The 21,364-nt window shown below is 41.4% G+C and overlaps 1 protein-coding gene across 2 annotated transcripts in view; it reads right to left on the bottom strand.

The window, feature by feature from the left end:
* Positions 1–21,364, bottom strand: part of LOC124612856 (protein fem-1 homolog B) — a 66,432-nt gene that overhangs the window by 16,922 nt on the left and 28,146 nt on the right. For both annotated transcript variants that reach the window (XM_047141285.1, XM_047141286.1), the window contains exons 7-9: positions 9,312–9,529; positions 3,313–3,429; positions 2,877–2,983 (exon numbers count right to left, since the gene is read on the bottom strand). In XM_047141285.1, the coding sequence (XP_046997241.1) occupies positions 2,877–2,983; positions 3,313–3,429; positions 9,312–9,529 (442 nt within the window). The remainder of the gene's footprint in view (positions 1–2,876; positions 2,984–3,312; positions 3,430–9,311; positions 9,530–21,364) is intronic.

Genomic DNA, 21,364 nt, shown 5'->3' with positions numbered 1-21,364 from the left:
TACTGGGTGTGAAGGTGGAATGAGGGCTGTGTTGGGCTGGAATGGGAGAGGACAATGACTAACGAAGGTTGAGCCCAAGAGGGTTACGGGAACGTAGGATATATTGCATGAAAAGTTCCCACCTGCACAATTCAGAAAACCTGGTGTCTGTGGAAAGGATCGATGTGGCACAGGCTGTGAAGCAGTCATTGAAATGAAGGATGTAATGTTTGGTAGCTTGCTAAGCAGCAGGGTGGTCCACTTGTTTCTTGGCCACAGTTTGTCGATGGCCATTCATGTGGACAGACAGCTTGTTGGTTGTCATGCCCACATAGAATGCAGCACAGTGGTTGCATAGCTTGTAGATTACATTACTGGTTACACCGGTAGCCCTGCCTTTGATGGGGTAGATGATGTTTGTGACTGGACTGGAGTAGGAGGATGTATGGGACAGGTCTTGCATCTAGGCAGGTCTGTTGCAGGGGTATGAGCCAAGAGGTAAGGGGTTGGGAACAGGGGTTGTATAGGGATGGACGAGTATATTGTGTAGGTTCAATGGACAGTGGAATATCACTGTGGGAGGGGTGGGAAAGATAGTGGGCAGGGCATTTCTCGTTTCAGGCCATGACGAAAGGTAGTCAAATTTCTGACAGAGAATGTAATTCAGTTGCTCCAATCCTGGGTGGTAATGAGTTACGAGGGAAATGATCCTCTGTGGCTGGATGGTGGGGCTTTGTGGATAGTGGGAGACTGGGAAGATAAGGCATGGGAGATTTGGTTTTGTACAAGGTTGAGAGGATAATTACGGTTTGTGAAGGCTTCAGTGAGACCCTAAAGTATGGAAGGGACTTCTTAGTATGGAATGGCTGGCAGCTGTCGAAGTGGAGGTATTGCTGGTGGTTAGTAGGTCTGATATGGATGGAGGTACTGATGTAGCCATCTTTGAGGTGGGCGTTAACATCTAGGAAAGTGGATTGTTGGGTTGAGTAGGACCAGGTGAAGCAAATGGGGAAGTTGTTGAGGCTCTGGAGGAATGTGGATAGGGTGTCTTCACCCTCGATCCAAATTGCAAACATGTCATCAATGAGTCTGAACCAAGGGAGGGGTTTAGGATTATGGATGTTTAGGAAGGATTCTTCTAGATGGCCCATGAATAGGTCGGCATAGAATGGTGCCATGTGGGTGCCCATTGCCATACCCCATATTTGTTTGCAGGCAAAACCTTCAAAGGAAAAGAAATTGTGGTTGAGGATATTGTTAGTCATAGTGACTAGGAAGAAGGTTGATTGATTGGAATCTGTTGGGTGTTGGGAAAGGTAGTGTTCAATAGCGGTAAAGCCATGGGCATTAGGGATGTTAGTGTGAAGGGAGGTGGCATCAATAATGACGAGCAGGGCACCGTGAGGTAAAGGGACACGAACTGTGGAGAGGCAGTGGAGGAAATGGTTGGTATCTTTTTTATAGGCAGGTAAGTTCTGGGTAATAGGTTGAAAGTGTTGGTCTACAAGAGCAGAGATTCTCTCAGTGGGGGCACAGTAACAGACCACAATAGGGCATCCTGGGTGGTTGGATTTATGGACTTTAGGAAACATGTAGAAGATACGAGTGCAGCATTCCCCTCATAACTCAGTACCACGCAGGACTGGAGCAACTGAATTACATTCTCTGCCACAGTTTCGACTACCTCTTGTCGTGCCCTGAAATGAGAAATGTCCTGTCCACTATCCTTCCCACCCCTCCCACAGTGGTATTCTGCCGTCCACCGAAACTACACAATATACCCGCCCATCCCTACACAACCCCTGCCCCCAACCCGTTACCTCCTGGCTCATACCCCTGTAATAGTCCTGTCTCGTACATCCTCCCATCACCACCTACTCCAATTTGGTCACAAAAATCACCTATCCCATCAAAGGCAGGGCTACCTGTGATACCAGTCATGTGATCTACAAGCTAAGCTGCAACCACTGTGCTGCATTCTATGTGGGCATGACAACCAACAAGCTGTCTGTCCACATGAAGGGCCACCGACAAACTGTGGCCAAGAAACAAGTGGACTGCCCTGTTGTTGAGCACACTGCCAAACAGGACACCCTTCATTTAATGACTGCAGGTTTTCTGAATTGCACAGGTGGGAACTTTCTCTGCAGTATAACCTACATTCCTGTAACCCTCCTGGATTCAACCTTCGTTAGTCATTGTCCTCTCCCATTCCAGTCAAACACAGCCCTCATTCCACCATCACACCCAGTCTTTATACTTCTCTCCTATTCTGCTATACCCCCATCCCCCCCTCTTTCCCCAAAACTCCACTGCACCTCCATCTAATCTCCTGACTGCATTAGCTGCCCTACCCTCTTTACACCTTGTCCCTGTGCATTCTCTAACAGCACATCACAGTCCACCACCCCTACCCTACCATCCCTCCCCCTCCACAGCCCAGCCTCCTCCTTACACCCACCCACTCCGATCATGCACTGGTGCTGCTACTCACGGTGTGGCCTCAGTTGCCTGAGACTGCAGTCACGTGTGTGTCAGTTGTGTTTGCGTGAGTTTGTAAGTGTTTGTCTCTTGTCTAAATTTGACGAAGGCCTTAACAGCTGAAATCCATATTTGTGACAGTCTTTTTGTTGTGCTCATCTGAAACTCAGCATCTCCGTTGTACCAACTTTCCTTTTCATAAAAAGCCAAATCAGCTGTACTTATATTTCAAAATAACTGAACAAGATGAGGTCATCATAATACACTAGATGATACATGCTGTAGAGACACTTTCATTACTGTATGTCATCATTTTTACATTAGATTACTTGATTTCAATCTCTCTGTGTCGTAGTGTTGCAGGTCATGTAGTGAAATGACAACATGTCTCCACAAAATTCACAACTGCCATATACCTGATGTTGCTGCTTGAAACGGTGTTTCCCCATGATTGTTGACTGTGTCCATATGAGCTCCAGCTTCAGTCAAATCCATTATAATTGCATGGAGCGTCAAGAAGTCACTGCAGAATGAAAGTGAGATACAATGAATCCATTTTTCTCAATATTTCAGAAAAAAAGAGAATTGAATGTTAAATTTTGGAGATACAATATTATTGTAATAACACCAAGAAATCACAGTTGGCACTGATTTCTGTTAACAAAATACTAATCATATCAAATACAAATTTTAATTTGGTAGGCCAATGAGCTTTTCAAGCACATAGTTCTTTTTTTTTTTTTTTTTTTTTACATGTGTGCACACTTACATGTAAAGTAAGATGATTCACTAAATGACATTACATATTTTTGTTCTAGAGTCAAATGTATGTACCTGATACACGAAACTTACCTAATTGGCTTCTGATAGCTAACTATCACGTGTAATGGAGTATTTCTGTTACTGTCCATTGCGTTCACATCTGCACCACATTGAATCAGTAATTTAGCTGTTGTAGCACAGGGGAATCTGTGGATAAATTACGAGTACTTGTATAACCATTGATTCAAGATATACATTGAACACAAAGCTCTATGTAACAAATTTAAATAATCCAGTCTTGCTGTTCCCCATTCATTTTATGCAGTACCATATTTACAGTTAAAAAATGTACTTCTTGTCATATTATGACTCACCCATAAATCATTGACAATCTTCTGATAATGAGACAACAGTAGGTGAACCAAAAACATTAAGTTTCTGATTTCAGCAATGATTTTGAACATTAAAGGTAATTCTTATATTTCTGCTCATGTAAAACATATCCTTGCATCCAATTTCCAGGTAACTTCTTCTCCAAATGCCTCTATCTATAACCATAGTCGCTTTGTCATACCCAAATGAAGTTCAACTTTAGACAAAGTCCCTGGCCTCACATGCAACTATCTTTAAAAACCTTGCAAAGTATCTCTGGCATACAACAGAAGTTGTAAATATTTTTTGTTACTATGTATACATCCTACACTTAGCTGTCATAAAAGTGTCCTGATACTAGCATGGTACAAAACAGAAGTGCTAGGTTCATGAACTGGCACAGATATTGAGATCCAGTTTCTCTTTGGATCTCCAAAGAATTAACATGTATGTATACTCAGCGAGGCCACAACTGAGTTTCCTCTTGTTAAGCTCAAAATTAAGTTGATGACTGATCCTATGTTCATACTGTTGACAAGATGTTAAATGATAAAAGAAAAATAAGTAAAAAGAACACTATTAATATGATACTGGAAAGTCGTTAATGAACTACAAACAATGGGAGAAATGTAGGTAACCATTCAACAAATAGACAAAGGATTGAGTGGCTGATGGGCATATAAACAAGTATGAATATTTGCTAAGCTTTCCAAAAATCTGGTTTATCTACTCATCTGACAACACCTGAACTACACGGTGAACTTCTCCACTAGTGGGGAGAGGAGGTAGGGAGATGTGGAGGCAACGTGGGCAAAAAAGAAAAAAAAATGATAGTATCAATGGCATCATGACAGATACAGGAGTTATTTAACAATGAGGTCAGTGTAGCGAGACCGAATACCATAACATCCCAACCCACAAAAAATAAATGCAAAATATATCTGCACTATTTGACCAAAAGTATCCAGACCTCCATACTTAATGCCGAGTTTACCACTTGATCTCACAAAAGGTGGATCTCCCAGTCTAAAAGGAGATGAAGAGTATTGTATTGTCATTAGAGAAGCAATAACAACAGAGTGGACTGGTCATTAGAGCTCAGCAACTTGGAAGGTGGACTAGTCATTGAATGTCACCTGAGTAACAAATCCATCAGTGACATTTCAACACTTCTGAAGCTGCCCAAGTGAATTGCTGATTATGTGACTCTAAAGTGTAAATGCAAAGGAACATTCACAGTTGAACCAAGACTTGGCAGACCTCAGATCTCATACACTGACGAACTGCGATGCTGAGCATTGCAGAGGTTGGTTGTAAAAAATCGCATGAAATCAGCAGAGGGCATCATTCATAAATTGCAGAGTGCCACCAGTAGACCAATTAGCACAATGACTGAGCATACGAAGTTTAAAAAAATGGAGTACAATGGTCAGCAGCTCCTCACATGTAACACATCTCTTGCCAATAGAGGTCTGCATCTGATGCTTATGTTCGCTCAAACTGTTTGGTGCATGTACTTCCATGAAAGTTTGGGACATGTCAATGTAGCCACTTTGCACACAGGGAACAACTGCAGTCAACTTCCCTCATGATCGTTCAAGTATGCCATACTTGAATGGACTGACTGTCAACTCTGGGAAAGAAAGAAAATCCACGTCTCTTATTTTCACACTGTGAAAATACCTTAACATATTTAAGACTATACCACAACATTTTATTAACTTAATTTTTCCCTTAAGAGTTTTGCTATCCGCGTGAAAAAAGAAAACTGCTAATTTTCATTTTGTGTGATTTTTTTTTTTAGTTCCATAATGGTTCTCGTCTGATTTTTTTCGTATTTGGTACTGTGAAACCTTAGTTTCGTAAGAAACCATTTACCTTCACAAAATCTGTAACACTCATCGTGACATGATGCTACTTGTTTAGCACGAGAATTTGATTCACAAATCTTGTACTGAAAAAGTCAGACAGCATGCAGGCAACCAATTGCTATGTTTTAAACCACACATTACTGTGAGTGAAATATAGCTAAAACAACAAAAGAAGTTTCAAAATTGTAGTGATATTGATATCTGTCATCTCTCACCAATAAATGTGAGTTACTGAATGGCATCAATGCCACAAATGCAAGCTGACTGAGTTCATGTGGACTTGGCGTATTGCAGAAGCAGAAAAACATATTACTGGAGATCAGTGCAGGCCTGGTAATGGACCCTCATACAATTTTAACCATCCATGCCCAGTAAACTCCCAATATATACAAATTTCTTCCTCAGCAACCACTGATTACACTGGAGAATTATCTACTATGGTCTTACAGTAGCCCACACATCATATCATAAAAGCAATTAATCCTTGTCAATTTTTTTTATAAACTTGCAAACATATATCCACCTAAGCTCTTCCAGCCTATTTGCTGGATGGCAGTTATTACTTGCAGATGTACTTTCATCCGATTGGAAGTACTTCTACACAGGGAGAGCAAAATAAATCTGGCCCAGAAAGTATTTTAGGGACTTTAAGGTAAACAACCAGACTTACATAATTTGCACCCATGTTAGATGATGTAAGTAGGGACCCCTATCTTAAAGTGAATAAAATAGTTTCCGGGCCAGTTTTATTTGCCCACCATGTACAAAAAATTAGAAACAACTTTGCCCAAGAGACATTGAGGACATACAAGGCACAGTTCCAGACATCTGGGCTGGTTGGGGTGTGGTATTTGCCCCCCTGGGGTGGTCTGTTAACAATTCACATCTCACTGCCACATAGTAAGAGCTCTTTGTTTCTGATTCCCACTGTATACATTACAGTCTACAACACTCACCGAAAAGCAGAAGCACTGAGATGCCAGAAGGCACACACAAAAGAAAGGAAACTTGCTAGTTTTTGGAGTTACCCTTTGACGGGTCAGAGTAAACTATACAATCCCACAATCCCACCTTTGCCCCCCCCCCCCCCCCCCAAATACATGGTGCTGTCTAGACTGACTCTGCCAATTCTATTTTATGGTAAGTGGACTGGTTGTGGTGGGGGCAGTGTCAGATGGGGTGGGTAGAGGGAGATGGAGGAGGCAGGTGGAGAGACTAGCCGTTGCTAGCTAGTGACTCAGAGGGGTGCAGCCATATGGGTTGGCATGATTGTTGCATCCGGCAGGAAGCAACTCACACCAAAGGTGCCATGGGGACATGAACTAGGAGGGGCATGGAATGTGCGAGGGCAGTGGATTACCTGAGACTGAGGCCAGGACAATTATGAGTGCGGAGTTTTTGTTGTAAGGTCAACACCAATCTGCAGAATTCAGAGAAGCTGGTGGTGGCAGGAAGGATCCAAATGGCTCTGGTTGTGGAGCAGTCAACTGAGCATGTTGTGCTCAGCTGCACATTGTGCCACTGGGTGGCCAACTTTGTTCTTGAACAGTTTGGCACTGGCATTCATCCTGGGCGGCAGCTGGTTGGTAGTCATACCAACATAAAAGGCTGTACAGCGTTTGCAGCAGAGTTGGTATATGACGGCCTCTCATGGGATAGGATAATCCTGTGAGAAAAATAAGAGGTGCTGGATGGGTGGATTGGGTTGATCTTGCACCTTGGTCTGCTACAGGGAGAGGATACCTTTGCCAAGGGTTGTGAGGGGGAGTGGTGTAGGGATGGACTAGTTTGTTTTGTAGCTTGAGTGGGTGATGAAACACTACTTTAGGCGTGGTGGGAAGAATATTCAGTAGGGTGTCCCTCATTTCACGGCAGGATGAGAAATAATCAAAGCTCTGGTGAAGGATATGGTATGGTTGTTCTAGTCCACGGTGATACTGAATGACGAGGAGGGCACTCCTTTGTAGCTGGTTCTTGGGGGTGGTGGGAGGATTGAGGCTGTTTGAGGATACAACATACGAAGTCTGTGTACTGGGTATGGGGTGTATTTCCTGTATGTGACGACCTTTGTGAGGGCTTCAGCATACTGGGCAAGGGAGTTGTCACTGCAGATACGTCATCCATGGGTGGCTACGAAGTATGAGGGAGACATTTTGGTGTGGAAGGGATGGCAGCTTTTAAAATGCAGGTACTGTGGTGGTTAGTGGGTTTAGTGTGGATAGAGTTGTGGATGGAGCCATCAGAGAGGTGGAGGGGTGTCCAGGAAGCTGATGCAGTGGATAGAAGAGGACCACATGAAGCAGATTGGAGAAAAGGCACTGTGGTTGAGAAGGAATGTGGAAATGGAGTCTTCAATTTGAGCCCAGATGATGAACCTGAACCAGACTAGAGATTGGGAGTTTTGGGAAATTAGGAAGATGGCACACGGCACACAAAGAGGTTGCCACAGGAGAGTGCCATGCGGCTGACCATGGCAGTGCTGCAGATTTCTTTGATAATCTTCCATCCAAAGGTAAAGTAGATGTAGCTCAGTAGTTGGGATGTATAAAAGGAATATGATGGTGAGTTTGGACTCTGAAGGATGTTGGGAGAGAAACTGTTTGAGAGCAGCAATGCCATGGGCTTACGGGCTGTTCATGTATTGGGAGATGGCATCAACAGTGGTGGGTAGGGATCTATGAGGTAAAAGGATGGGGATAGTGGAAAGCCAGTGAAGGAAGTAGTTCGTATATTTGATGTGGGAGGGCAGGTTTCTAACAATTTGTTGGGGGTGTTGGTCAACAAGAATGTAAACTCTTTCAATGGGAGCACAAAATCCAGAAACAATGGGATGTCCAAGATTGTTGAGTTTGTGGATTTTGGGGAGGAACATGTAGAAGGTGGGTGTGCAAGGTTGTGTTGGGGTGAGGAAGGTGATGGACTCAGGGACAGGTTCTGGAAAGGGCCTATGTATTTCTGTAGGGATTTGAGGTTATGTTGGACTTCTGGGATGGGACCACTCTGGCAGAGCTTGTCGGTGGAGGAGTCAAGACAGTTGGGAGAGCTCTTTTGTCAGGTAGCACTGTGACTCATCACAACAGTGGTTGGAGCCTCTGTCTGCAGGGAGGATGATGAGGTCTGGATCTGTTTTCAAGTTGTGCATGGCAGTCTTGTCTTTTGCTGAAAGGTTGGTGTTCTTGGGAAGGAACCTGGGGAATGATGTTGAGGGCAGGTTGGAGGTGTAACTCCACAACACAAAATGAGTATACATCCTGTCAGATTTTATACCATAGCAATCTTTATAAGAATGGCACAGCAACAAACATGATACATAAGTTGCATCACAAAACCTGGTGGACAGTCACTGACATCTTTAGTTTCAGTTTACACAAGACCAACTGAAATTTCATACCTGACTCCTCTTATTATTTACTGAAACTCATTAAGCTCAACAGCATACTGCTCACTCAAATTGTAGGCGCCAAAATAGTAGTATAGCTTCAGTAAATAAGCTACGTTTTCTCACTCTTACATCTATTGTTACACTATCACACTTATTAATCTGTGGTTAACTGTGAGACATCATTCTAAACTAAAAAGAAACCTTTAAGACAGACTGTATGATGTCAGTATTATTTCACATGTGGAGTATGAAGATCACTCCAGAGCAGCATCCTAATCTCCTGAACAATAGCAAACACTATTATTGTTACTATTATTACTGCCACTGCCAATGCCACTGCTGCTGCTGCTACTATTTTTGTCCTTACCATCAATATTTCTATTTCTCAAATTATTGACCAAAAATTAGATAAAGTAACATATCTTAAGAAATGAAGGATATTTCTTTCCAATAAAAATACTTACTTGCATACATCATTGGTATGGAAATCATCAACGGGTGTTTCCGCATCAACACATAAATGTAGTAAAGTTTTTCCTTCTCTTGTTGCTACATTCAACTTATTCAGTCTATAAACTAAACTGTTTACTCGAAACTCTTCTTTTTTTGTACATGTTTTCATTAATTTTGTTATGATGACCAGTATATACAAAACAGTTGTAATGTTGCTTTCAAATTCTTCCTGCAAAAAGAAATATATATTTTAGAGAATTTCACAAAGTAATTTATGCTGATAGTTCGGAAGCAATCAAGATGTGAAAGGAATATGGAAATAAGCAAGGTGGAAACAAATCACTAAATATTTACTGAAACAAAGCTATACATCACAATATAACAAATAATACCACTGCATCTCACTCTATCCAGTTTCTCTGAAAAACAGTTATCCAATCTTGCGTGACAGGAGAACACTTTTAATTGCATAACTGAAACCAAGATAAAATATTATACACCTACAGCTACATTTCCCATTCCTGGCAGAGAGTACCTTGCACCACTGCTAATCATTCACTATCCAGTTTCATTTGAAAATGGAGCGAAAAAAAAAACCGACTGTTTGTATGCTTCTGTATGAGCTGTGATTTCTCTTATCTTGTCTTCACAGTCCTTATGCAAGATGTTCATGGGTAGCAGTAGGATCACTCTGCAGTTTGTCACAAATACCAGTTCTCTACACTTTCTCAACAGTGTTTTGTGAAAACATCATCTTCCATCCAGGAATTACCATCTGGTCCATGAAGCATTTCTATAGTACTAGCATGTACCTATCAGGTACTCACATGTACCTACTAGTAACATATCAAGTAATATATCTCTGAATTGCTTTGATGTATTCCTTTAATCCGACTTGATGGGGATCCCAAACACTCAAGCAATGCTCAAGAACGAGTCATACATATGTTCTGTATACTGTCTACTTTACAGTTGTGCTTCTGGAATTCTCCCAATAAACCCAGTTTGACTACTTGCTCCTCCTCATTACTGATCTCATGTGCTCATTTCACTTCACATCATTTTGGAAGTTATGCCTAGATATTCAATCACTGTGACTGTCAAAAAGCACACCACCAAAACCATATTGAACATTACAGGATTGTTTTTGGCACTTACATTTTTCCATACTTCAGGACACAAAGCAGAAATTATATTCAAGTGATACTATAGCTCCTACAGTCCCTCAACAACAACACTTTTCCATACACTACAGTGTCATCAGCAAACAGTTGCAGATTGCTCCTCACCTTATCTGTCTAATCGTTTTTGATCAAGGAGAACAAGAGTGGCCTTGTCACATCCTCCCTGGGGTACACCTGACAATACCCTTGTCTCTAATGAACAGTTGCCATCTACGGCAACATCCTGGGTTCTATTGCTTAAGAAGTCTCCGAGTCAGTCACATATCTGGGAACCTGTTCCATAAGCTCGAACCTATGTTAACAGTCTACAGTATGGTAACGCATCAAACGCTTTCCAGAAATCAAAGAATGTAGAATCTGCCCATGGTCAAGCAGCCATTGTTTTCAGGATATCATGTAGGAAAAGAGCAAGCTGAGTTTTTCATGAGTGATGCTTTCTATATCAATGTGCTCAAAAATTCTCCAGCAAACCGACACTAACAAGGGAACCTCCCCATCGCACCCCCCTCAGATTTAGTTATAAGTTGGCACAGTGGATAGGCCTTGAAAAACTGAACACAGATCAATTGAGAAAACAGGAAGAAGTTGTGCAGAACTGTGAAAAAATAAGCAAAATATACAAACTGAGTAGTTCAAGGGAAGATAAGTAACAATAAGGACGACAGGAACCCAGGAGCGCAGTGGTCTCGTGGTAACGTGAGCAGCTGCGGAGCGAAAGGTCCTAGGTTCAAATCTTCCATCAAGTGTAAATTTTAATTTTTTATTTTCAGTTTATGTGACAAACTCTTATGTTTTCATCACTTTTTTGGGAGTGATCATCACATCCACAAGAAAACCCAAATCGGGCAAGGTAGAAGAATCTTTTTACCCATACGCCAAGTGTACAAGTTAGGTGGGTCGACAACATATTCCTGTCATGTGACGCACATGCCGTCACCAGTGTCGTATAGAATATATCAGATGTGTTTTCCTGTGGAGGAATCGGTTGACCTATGACCTTACGATCAAATGTTTTCTGTTCCCATTGGAGAGGCACGTCCTTTCGTCTACTAGTCGCACGGTTTTGCAGTGCGGTCGCAAAACACAGACACTAAACTTATTACAGTGAACAGAGATGTCAATGAACAAACGTACAGATAATAACTATGCAAAAATAAAGAAAGTAATATTTTCAGTCGAGGGAAGACTTGAACCAAGGATCTCTCGTTCAGCAGCTGCTCACGCTACCATGGGACCACGGCGCTTCTAAACACACTCCGTCCATGATGTTGCTTATGTGGCCCATGGACTACTCAGTTTGTATATTTTGCTTATTTTTTCACAGTTCCACACAACTTCTTCCTGTTTTCTCAATTGATCTGTGTTCAGTTTATCAAGGCCTATCCACTGTGCCAACTTATAACTAAACCTGAGGGGGGTGCGATGGGGAGGTTCCCTTGTAAGGATACTGGTCTGTAATTTTGCAGGTCTGTTCCTTTATTCTTCCTATACACAGGAGTCACCTGCACTTTTATCCAGTCGCTTGGGACTGATCTGGGTAAGAGATTTGTGAGAATGCAAGCTAAGTATGGGGCCAGTGTGGGAGACGGCTTCTATAAAACAGAATTAGGATTCCACACAGACCTGACGACTTACTCGTTTTCAACTCTTTCTGTTGCCTTTCAAAATCAGCAATGCCTTTTTCTACTTCCTCAATATGTGAGCCCAGGGCATGGTAAAATGATGGCATCTGCACGTGATCCTCCCGCATGAATGGTTTATAAATCATGAAATTTAAAGTTTCAACTTTCCTTTCACTGTCTCTTACTGTCACACCAGACTGCCCAATGAGCAACTGAAAAGAAACCTTGAGCCCACTAAGTGATTTTATGTAGGACCAGAATTTTCTCAGGTTCTTCGCAAGATATTCTATTAGCATGTGACAGTGGAAGTTGTATGCTCTGTGTATCAATCTTTTTGTAGGAACATTAATTTCTGCTAATTTCTGATTGTTGATATTTCTGGAGATCTTTACTGAAATGAATTTTCCGTCCTTAGCACTAGCTTCTGCAGAATGTGATTATCAATCAGTTTAAACTTTGCCCATAATTCCTCTACATTACTCATATTTGAATTAAACGATGTCTATTCATCGTAAAATTTGGGTGGTAACAACAGCTTATCTTCTCTTTCCAGCATAAAAACTCTTCTAGCATTCTTAATGGATGTATTAACTTTCAGTAACCATTGTAGTTACGATACAGTCTATGCTGATAAGGTCAGACCTGTTTGTACCTACAAGGCCTAAAATATTTACACTATGGGTATGTTATCACATTAGCTGCTCGAAACAGTTTTCAGAGTAAGTAATCAGAACTACTTCAAAAGACTGTGTGCCCATACTATCTGTAACAAATCCATATATGTCCCAGTATATACTCAACAGGTTGAATTAGATTCCAAGTAAAACTGGCACAATCGGGGTAATTCCATGCTACTATTTGTAGACTTTATTGACTGATTCCAAAACTCTCAAAACACACCTGAACGACAATCTGAATTCAATTATGTTAGTTACTCGCCTTCCAGATAACTTTGCAGTCAGACCCAATTTCGACCTCAATAAACATAATTTTTTTGTTCATTGCAATGAGCACTCACTGTGATGTCTAATCGTCTTTTGATGTAAGCTCCAGGTCTTGTTAAATATTCGAGCTTTCTGCTTCAGGTTTCATTCAGCTTTCAGTTCTAAGAACAGATGTGAGCTTTCCTGGAGGGATATGAATTCAAATGACTTTGTTACAAATTCTCAGGCAATTTGCTGTTAAAATATTTCCATTCAAATCATATCTACTTTGTACATTATCTGATTTTGTTCTCTGGGCACTGACTCACAATCGTTCGTCATAGGACCTCAAACTAAAACCTAGCACAAAAAGCCAAGTGCACCCCACATTTACTCTACTGCCTGATCAGTTGCTTTCTCTGTGTGATGTGCCCCCAGACCTATCTAGCAGAATCCTACAACCTTCCACCCCACAACACAGGTCCAGAAATTTGCAGCCAAGACCATCATGGAATCGTCAGAGCCTCTGGTTGAGACCCTCCATTCAGCCGCAAATCATACGACCACGATCACCTCAGGGCATGGTACTGCAAAAGTGTAAGCTCTGTTAGCACACTGGGTCCAAGGGCAGATGTCTTCACCACTGCTGCCACCTGCACATACGAACTGAGGATGGCCTCAGAACTGAGACAACACTGATGTCGAAATGGGCCACAACTTGAAGATGACTGGATCCTGCACCCTCAATAGCTGCAGGCAGAGTTTCCCAAACATCTCTGATGAGGTCCTCCAGCAGATATACCTACTATACAGTGCATTTCTTTCAGCCCTGGGTACTATTTCCCTAAGGTACTCCATAACACAGCACCTAACACTGGACATAATATTGTCAAGTAATAACCGCAATCAGGTCCAAGTCCAAAAGCAAGGTCATCAATGAAGTACACACTTGGAACTAAAAGCACATTTATTACAAGCACCAATGTACAGTGAGAACAGGACTGATCTCCTGGGAAAAGAGTGTTTCTATTTACACAACCTCTGAATATTCCAGAATATATACAAATTATAAACACAAGGAATTCTGAGAAGCTTCCAGAATTGATAAATAATAAATAATTGCTGGTGGTAGGGTTTGTACTGGCGACCTGCAGTACACTAGTCAGCAACTTTAACCACTATGCCACACTGCACGAACCACACCTCACAGCATTGCACCCTCCCCTGGAGAAACAGCGACCCACTGTTTCAGAAGTTCTCTCCGGAGCTCGATCTACATCTTGTTAATAATCAATCCTCTGTATGGCAGCACTGGCAGAGCCTCACTTTCTGGTCACTACGATCAGCATCTGAGGAAGCCCCTCCTGTCGACGCTCATGTAGTGTCTAATGGGTCACTAGACACCTGGCCAGTGACAACTGCATCTGAGACTGTCTAGAGTGTTCAGAAATCCCAGGTGACTAGATGCAGGAGCATCATGGAAACACTTCAGGATAGCTTGCCACAGATGAACTGGGACGATGAGCAACAATTTTTGCTACATTGGATCATAGTTCTCATACACTGTCCCATTTATTAATCTGAATTCTCTTTTGGCTGGTTGCTCCTTCTTCAAGGTCTCTATGGTTTTCATCAGTGCTGGATATTCCTTCTGTTCAGCAGCAATGTGATTTAGTGCAGCAATGACTGAGATTTCACCCACAGTGCTGTGTTCCGCCAAAGGATTCCTCACAAAGCAGTCCTTGTCCTTGTGTTTGCTCCCACTTTTGTACAGCACTGGGATGTCATACCCCTGAAGCCTAATAGCAGCTTGCCACTCGACCCAATGGATCCTTCATGCTAGTCAGCAAGCACAGAGAATGGTGGTCCATCACAAAAGTGAATGGTTTGTTAAATAAGTGGAGCTCAAACAAATTGATGACCCAAACAATTGCAAGGTACTTTTCCTCAGTTGTAGAGTAGTTCATCTCGGGCTTGGAGAGTACTCTGGAAATGGAATCTATCAGATTTTCAGCACCTTTCTGAAGTGCACTAGAACTGCACTTCACCCATTACCATTAGCGTCAATGTGAAGTTCTGTCCCTGCATTGTCGCCATACAGTGCTACGACTGGAGGAGATGTTAGTGTCTGCTTAAGGACAAGAAAGATCTTTCTTGCACCTGTTTCCTGGAAAATTTGGCATCTCCCTGCAGTAGTTCTTGCAAGGGATATGCCAACATTTACAAACTGCCAGTAGTATGAGCACATTCCAAGAAAACTTCTCATATCACAAATGTGCCAGGGAGTCATAATCTGTGAGTACTCTCACTTTCTCTGGATCAGAATGTGATCCACTGGCATTCCACTAGGTACTCCAAGATAGTTATTTCCTTGGTGGGGAAGAGGCACTTTTCATATTAGGCAGAGGTCTGCAGTCTGAAGACAGTTCAACATGTTTGTCAGGCAATTTAGATGTTCAATTTCTTAGAAAAAAATGGTGTCATCCACATAGCAAAGACACATCATCCATTTAAGGTGTCAAAGCTGACTGTCCATCAACATCTGAAGGTGGCTGGAGCATTACACAGTCCACATTATGTAGCTTTGAACGTGTCGAGGCCATCAGCTGTTTTGAAGGCAGCCCCTTTGGCCATCAGCCTCATCAACCTCGAATTACCAGTAGCCTGTCTGCTTGTTCATAGTTCAGAAATTCCTTTAAGCAGTCTAGCATGTTATCAATGCTTGGCAATATGTATGCATCTTTTTCATGATTTTATTCAGTTGTCAGCAGTCAATGCAGACACACCACATGCCATCGACCTCCTTCACAAGGACCACAATAGACAACCAAGGACTCTCTGAATGTTCAATAATGTCATCTTGAAGAATCTTCTCCATTTCTTTCAGGATCATTAGTTGTCCAGCAGATGACGTCCTAAGTGAGCGCTGCCTAAATAGTGGGCGAGTCTCAGTATTGTTACTATATTTTACCGTGGATCACTTTGTCTTTTTCTCTCTATTCCAGATTCAAAGACAACCAAAATTTGGCACTCAGTGGTGAACTCTCAGTGGTGATCTTCCTCAGTCAGGCCAAATCCTAATGGTAGTTTGATAGCTGCTTCCTCCCATGCGTTGTTTGCAGTGGTAGAGGAGCACAATTCTTTGTCAGTGGCATCAAGATGTCCTTCCAGGACTGTTTCTGCTGCCACTACGCACATACTTTTAGGAGTGAGTTGTGACTGCTTGTACACAAATTAATGATCCAAAGTTTTCCTTGATGATCCAATCATCACTGATGATTTCTTTTGTGAATCTGAATTGCTTTTTGAAATCAACAAAAGCTTCACAGTTTAACTGAGCTTCTCAATTGATGACTGGAACTCATGTCATTGATGGCGGTGTGGTGATAAAGAAACAACTGATGACAAACAACTGCCCCAAGCAATCTCTTAAGTGTGCATGTTGAAATAGCTTTATAAATCTGGAGTGTTGATCTTCTGCTGTCTACGATTGCTTGTGACGCAGGCAAGAAGCACTAACTGAGAATAAAATCATAATTACCGCCTGTTAAAATGACATATTCGAAAGGCTTTGTTCTGTCATTGGACATTGGTTTCACAATATGTGTTCCTCTCAGCTGGATGTATTTCCCATTTGCAACTTTCAGGGCAACAGCTTTCATATCTCGGAACACAGTCTTCTTTATCTGGCAACAATAAGCATTCAATATTACAGAAAAGTAAGCTCATCAACCAATGTCTGGATAGGTTGGCTGCTGTTGATGGGTTCAATGGGATTTCTTGACATCTTGGTAACTGTCATGAATGGAGAATTTCTATCTGTGGTGAATTCATCTGATAGATTCAGCAGTTAGACAAGTGGCTGGTACCTCTGTATGGTGACGAGGAACAGCTATCGTGTGCTGGCAAGTGACCCCACCCAGAGTACAGTGTGAGTTTTGTCCCACAGGCTGACTAAACATCTGCAGTTGACTGGCACGAATAAAAACTGTTGCAATGGTTGATGTTTGGTGGTGTACTGGCATCAAATACTGTCTTTCTTTGCAGTAACATACTCCACAGTGAAAAAATACCAGTGTGATGTTCTGTTCTCCTTCTGTGGCAGGATGTATACGCGGACAAGGAAAAAACAATCCCAGATTTTTCCCAGATTTCCCGGTTAAAAAACACACTTTCTCTCAGGTGAAAACACTTTTTCCTTGTTAAGTGACAATATATTTTCCCTCAGGACTGTAAAACTTATCAATCCTTTGGTTTAATACAAGGGCGTAGAATCTCCCGGGACTTTAAAAAAACACTTTTGGAAAAATCTTTGATGTGCAGCAACAAGTACATTGCATATTGTTGTATTACGAAAGTATAAATTCGAATTCCACCAAACATCGCATGTTACTTTCCGAACTACTGAAATCGAGATTGCAATGCGCTTCTGTAAGCCAGTCATACCTCATGTCAAGTGATCTCACCAGCCGATGACAGTGGATATTCAGAGCAGAGATATAGTCAGCCAATAGCAACATCACTGTTAAGTAGCGCGAACACACAAACAGAAAAAATTAATTGTTTTAATTAATATACACAGTGTTGAGTAAAGAAAGCAAAGCTTTCACATATAATACTGGTCTCTAAGGTTAATAAGCTGCAAGAGAAGGTAAGCATTCACATACAATGTTTATCTTTTTGCGCGTGTTACACTTTACGAAATGTCATTCAGAGTTGCCAGTAAAAATTTTTAATGACGTAAATGTCTGATCTTCTGGGCTCGAAATTCTTCTAAATGGCTCATCATCAAAAAGTTGATTTTTAAATGAGAGTCAAATGCTCTGAGAGTCAAGAAATTCATCATGCATTCTCGCACATAGTCCAACTTGCATAAAAGGAAATTTACTTTGAAAGTAACACTTTTCAAACTACCATTTGCAACATTTTACTGCAACCTGTTAGAAATAGGTTCGTTTCAGCAGTTGCCAGAGAGCGCCAGATAACAGGCACCACCGCGCTTGCACAGCTACAATGACATAGGAAGCCCGGATCGTTCGTACGTGTAAAACATTAAAAAATCTTACATTATGTCATAAAAGAAACAAGACATCACAGGATACTCCAAGAGCATCGGAATTTCGTGAACAATACTAAAATGTGCACATTTAAGGTGCATATTTAAAGTGCACATTCGTATGTCCAGATTCCCAATGAAGTGGGCCTTGACCTGGTATCAAGCTTTTCAGAGTGGTTTCTGGGATGTAAATGTTTTTGGAGTACCAGTACTGTATTATCCCATGTTTCGTTCTTTATAATGGCATAATTCCATACGTGCTAGAAGATGAAATGTGCACCTGAAATGCAGCGAACATTTGAAACTAGCTAATAGTGTGGCATTAAACACTTCATTTCAAATACATTGATTGCCTCAGCGAAAAAGATTAATAAAAGCTAAAGTTCTTTAGGAAACCCACAAAAATAATTTCATTGTTCTGCAAGGCGATTAATGCTTGACTGTCAGAAAGGAGGAAATAAAATAAAAACTGAAACTAATAACATATTTTAGCCTTCCGTAATTAAGTGAATGTATTTTAATTCACTTGATAGCTCCTGGCCACAGAAATCCGTTTTGTCTTCATTCTACGTGAGAGCAGTAAACGAAGAGGACACAGCAAAATCACTAGATGTAAACACGGGTCACGTGGAGACTACCCACTTCCCCACTATAACTCTGACTGCTCTGCGCATCAGCCCCAGATCAACAATATTTCCGAACTGGGGTAACATTAGATAACGGGGCCCCACCTCGAGTGTTTGAGATAGGACATCAAAACTTTTAAAAAATCGAATTTTCAAAAATATATTCATTTTGTAGCACATATCTTTCTGAATAGTCTGATAAATAAAACATATGTGTTCGAGGCAACTTATGACAGTGCAGTGCCACGCCTCTTTACACAGCATTCCTCTAATGCATGTCACTGTATTTCACCTTGTGGAATTGAAACGTGTACATTTTGTAATGGATGCCATCAAACTATAGTCAGGACAGTGGAAATTAACATGTCCTGTGGTGCCTCTCCTGATCCAGACAGCTGGCCTGACATCCTGCCCCTCTTCTTTTTTTTTATTCAATTCCACAGACCGAAATACAGTGACGTGCGATAGAAGAATGCTGTGTGAAGAGGTGTGGCACTGCACTTTGGCACACTTAAGATCAAATAACATGTCTTACAATTCCTCGGACACATATGTTTTATGCATCAGACTCTTCAGAAAGATGTGTGCTACAAAATGAACATATTTTTGAAAAATCTATTTTTTTTTAAATTTTTGACGTCCTATCTCAAATGCTCAAGGGACGCCACTATCTACTATTGTCCCGGTTTGGAAATATCGTAGATACGGGTCTGATGTGCAGAGCAGGAGGAGGAGGATATTAGTGTTTAACGTCCCGTCGACAACGAGGTCATTAGAGACGGAGCGCAAGCTCGCGTGAGGGAAGGATGGGGAAGGAAATCGGCCGTGCCCTTTCAAAGGAACCATCCCGGCATTTGCCTGAAGCGATTTAGGGAAATCACGGAAAACCTAAATCAGGATGGCCGGAGACGGGATTGAACCGTCGTCCTCCCGAATGCGAGTCCAGTGTGCTAACCACTGCGCCACCTCGCTCGGTATGTGCAGAGCAGTCTGAGTTATAATAGGGAAGTGGGTAGTCTCCATTTGACCCGTGTTTGCATTTAGTGATATTGGTGTTTCCTCTTTGTCTACTGCACTCACATCAAATGGAAACAAAATTGATTTCTTTGGCTGGCAGCTATCATGTGAATTAAAACACATTCACATAATCAGGGAAGTCTAAAAAACGTTATTAGTTTCAGATTTTATTTTATTTACAGCTTTCTGACAGTTGAGCATTAATTGCCATGCAAAACAATGAAGTTATTTTTATCAGTTTGCTGAAGAAATTTTCTTTTATTAATCTTTTCCACTGAGGCAGTCAATATATTTGAAACAAAGGGTTTAATTTCAAAGTAATGGCTAGTTTCAACTGTCCGGTGCATTTCAAGTGTACATTTTCATCTTCTAGCACGTATGGCAGTATGCCGTAACAAAGAATCAGACATGAGATAGCAAAGTACTGGTACCCAACGAAATTTACATCGCGAAACCACATTGAAAAGCTTAATATCAGGTCGAAGCCTACTTCACTGGTAATCTGGGATTCATTTAAAAATCAGCTCGTTGATGACGAGCCATTTAGAAGAATTTACAGCCCGGAAGATCATACTTTTATGTCGTTATTAAAAAATTTACTGGCACATTTTTGTAATATATATTAAAATGTAATACGTGAATAAAAAACCAATATTATATGTGAAAGCTTAGCTTCTCTTGCAGCGTATCGGCCTTAGAAAGCTTTGTTTTTCTTGTATCAACATTATATATATTAATTTAAACCATTAACTTTTCCTGTTCGTCTGTTTGCGCTACTTAACAGTTACGTTGCTATTGGCTGACTACGCCACGTGTCCGAAGCTCTGAATATCCGCTGTCATCAGCTGGCGAGATCACGTGACGTGAGCTATGACTGGCTTACAAATATGCATCACAATCTCGATTTCAATGCTTCAGAAAGTAACATGCGGTGCTTGGTGGAATTCGAATTTATACTTTCGTAATACAAAAACATACAGCATACATGTTACTGCACATCAAACATCTTTTCAGAAGGTGTTTTTTCCCAAGTTTCGTTTTCTAAAGCGCCGGGAAATTCTACGCCCATGTAGAAAACCATAACCATTCAAAGGATTGATAAGTTATACAGTTCCGAGAGAAAATATACTGTCAGTTAAAAGAGAAAAGCTATGTTTCCATGCGGGAGAAAGTGTATTTTTAACCGGGAAATCCAGGAGAAATCTGGGACTTTTTTTTTTTTTTTTTTCCCCCCCCCCCCCTTCCTTGTCCGCGTATACACCCTGTTAATAGAACAAAATAGGATTTGCAAATATTTCAGTAATTAATACGATGCTTGTTGCACTTCAGAAGTAGTACTAGATGTAAGTAGAGAAGGGAGGGAGAATCAGTATGAAGGTGAAGTGGTGCATGCGTGTTGAGGTTATATAAATCCCAGGTGAAGCGAGTCTTCCAAGTAACAGGAGAAAGAACCAGTGACTGAAAAGAAATAACAGATTGTGTCGCTTATGACCTACCTTTTAAAATTTATAACATTCTACACAATGGTAGATGTTAAAATTATGACAGAGATTTATGCAATGTAGTCGCTCCACAGCTGGGCTGAGTGGTCAGTGCATGTGACTGCCACGCAGTGGACCCAGCTTCGATTCCCACC

This window comes from Schistocerca americana, chromosome 4 (assembly GCF_021461395.2).
Source record: "Schistocerca americana isolate TAMUIC-IGC-003095 chromosome 4, iqSchAmer2.1, whole genome shotgun sequence".
NCBI lineage: Eukaryota > Metazoa > Arthropoda > Insecta > Orthoptera > Acrididae > Schistocerca > Schistocerca americana.
This window is presented reverse-complemented; position numbering and strand designations above follow the sequence as displayed.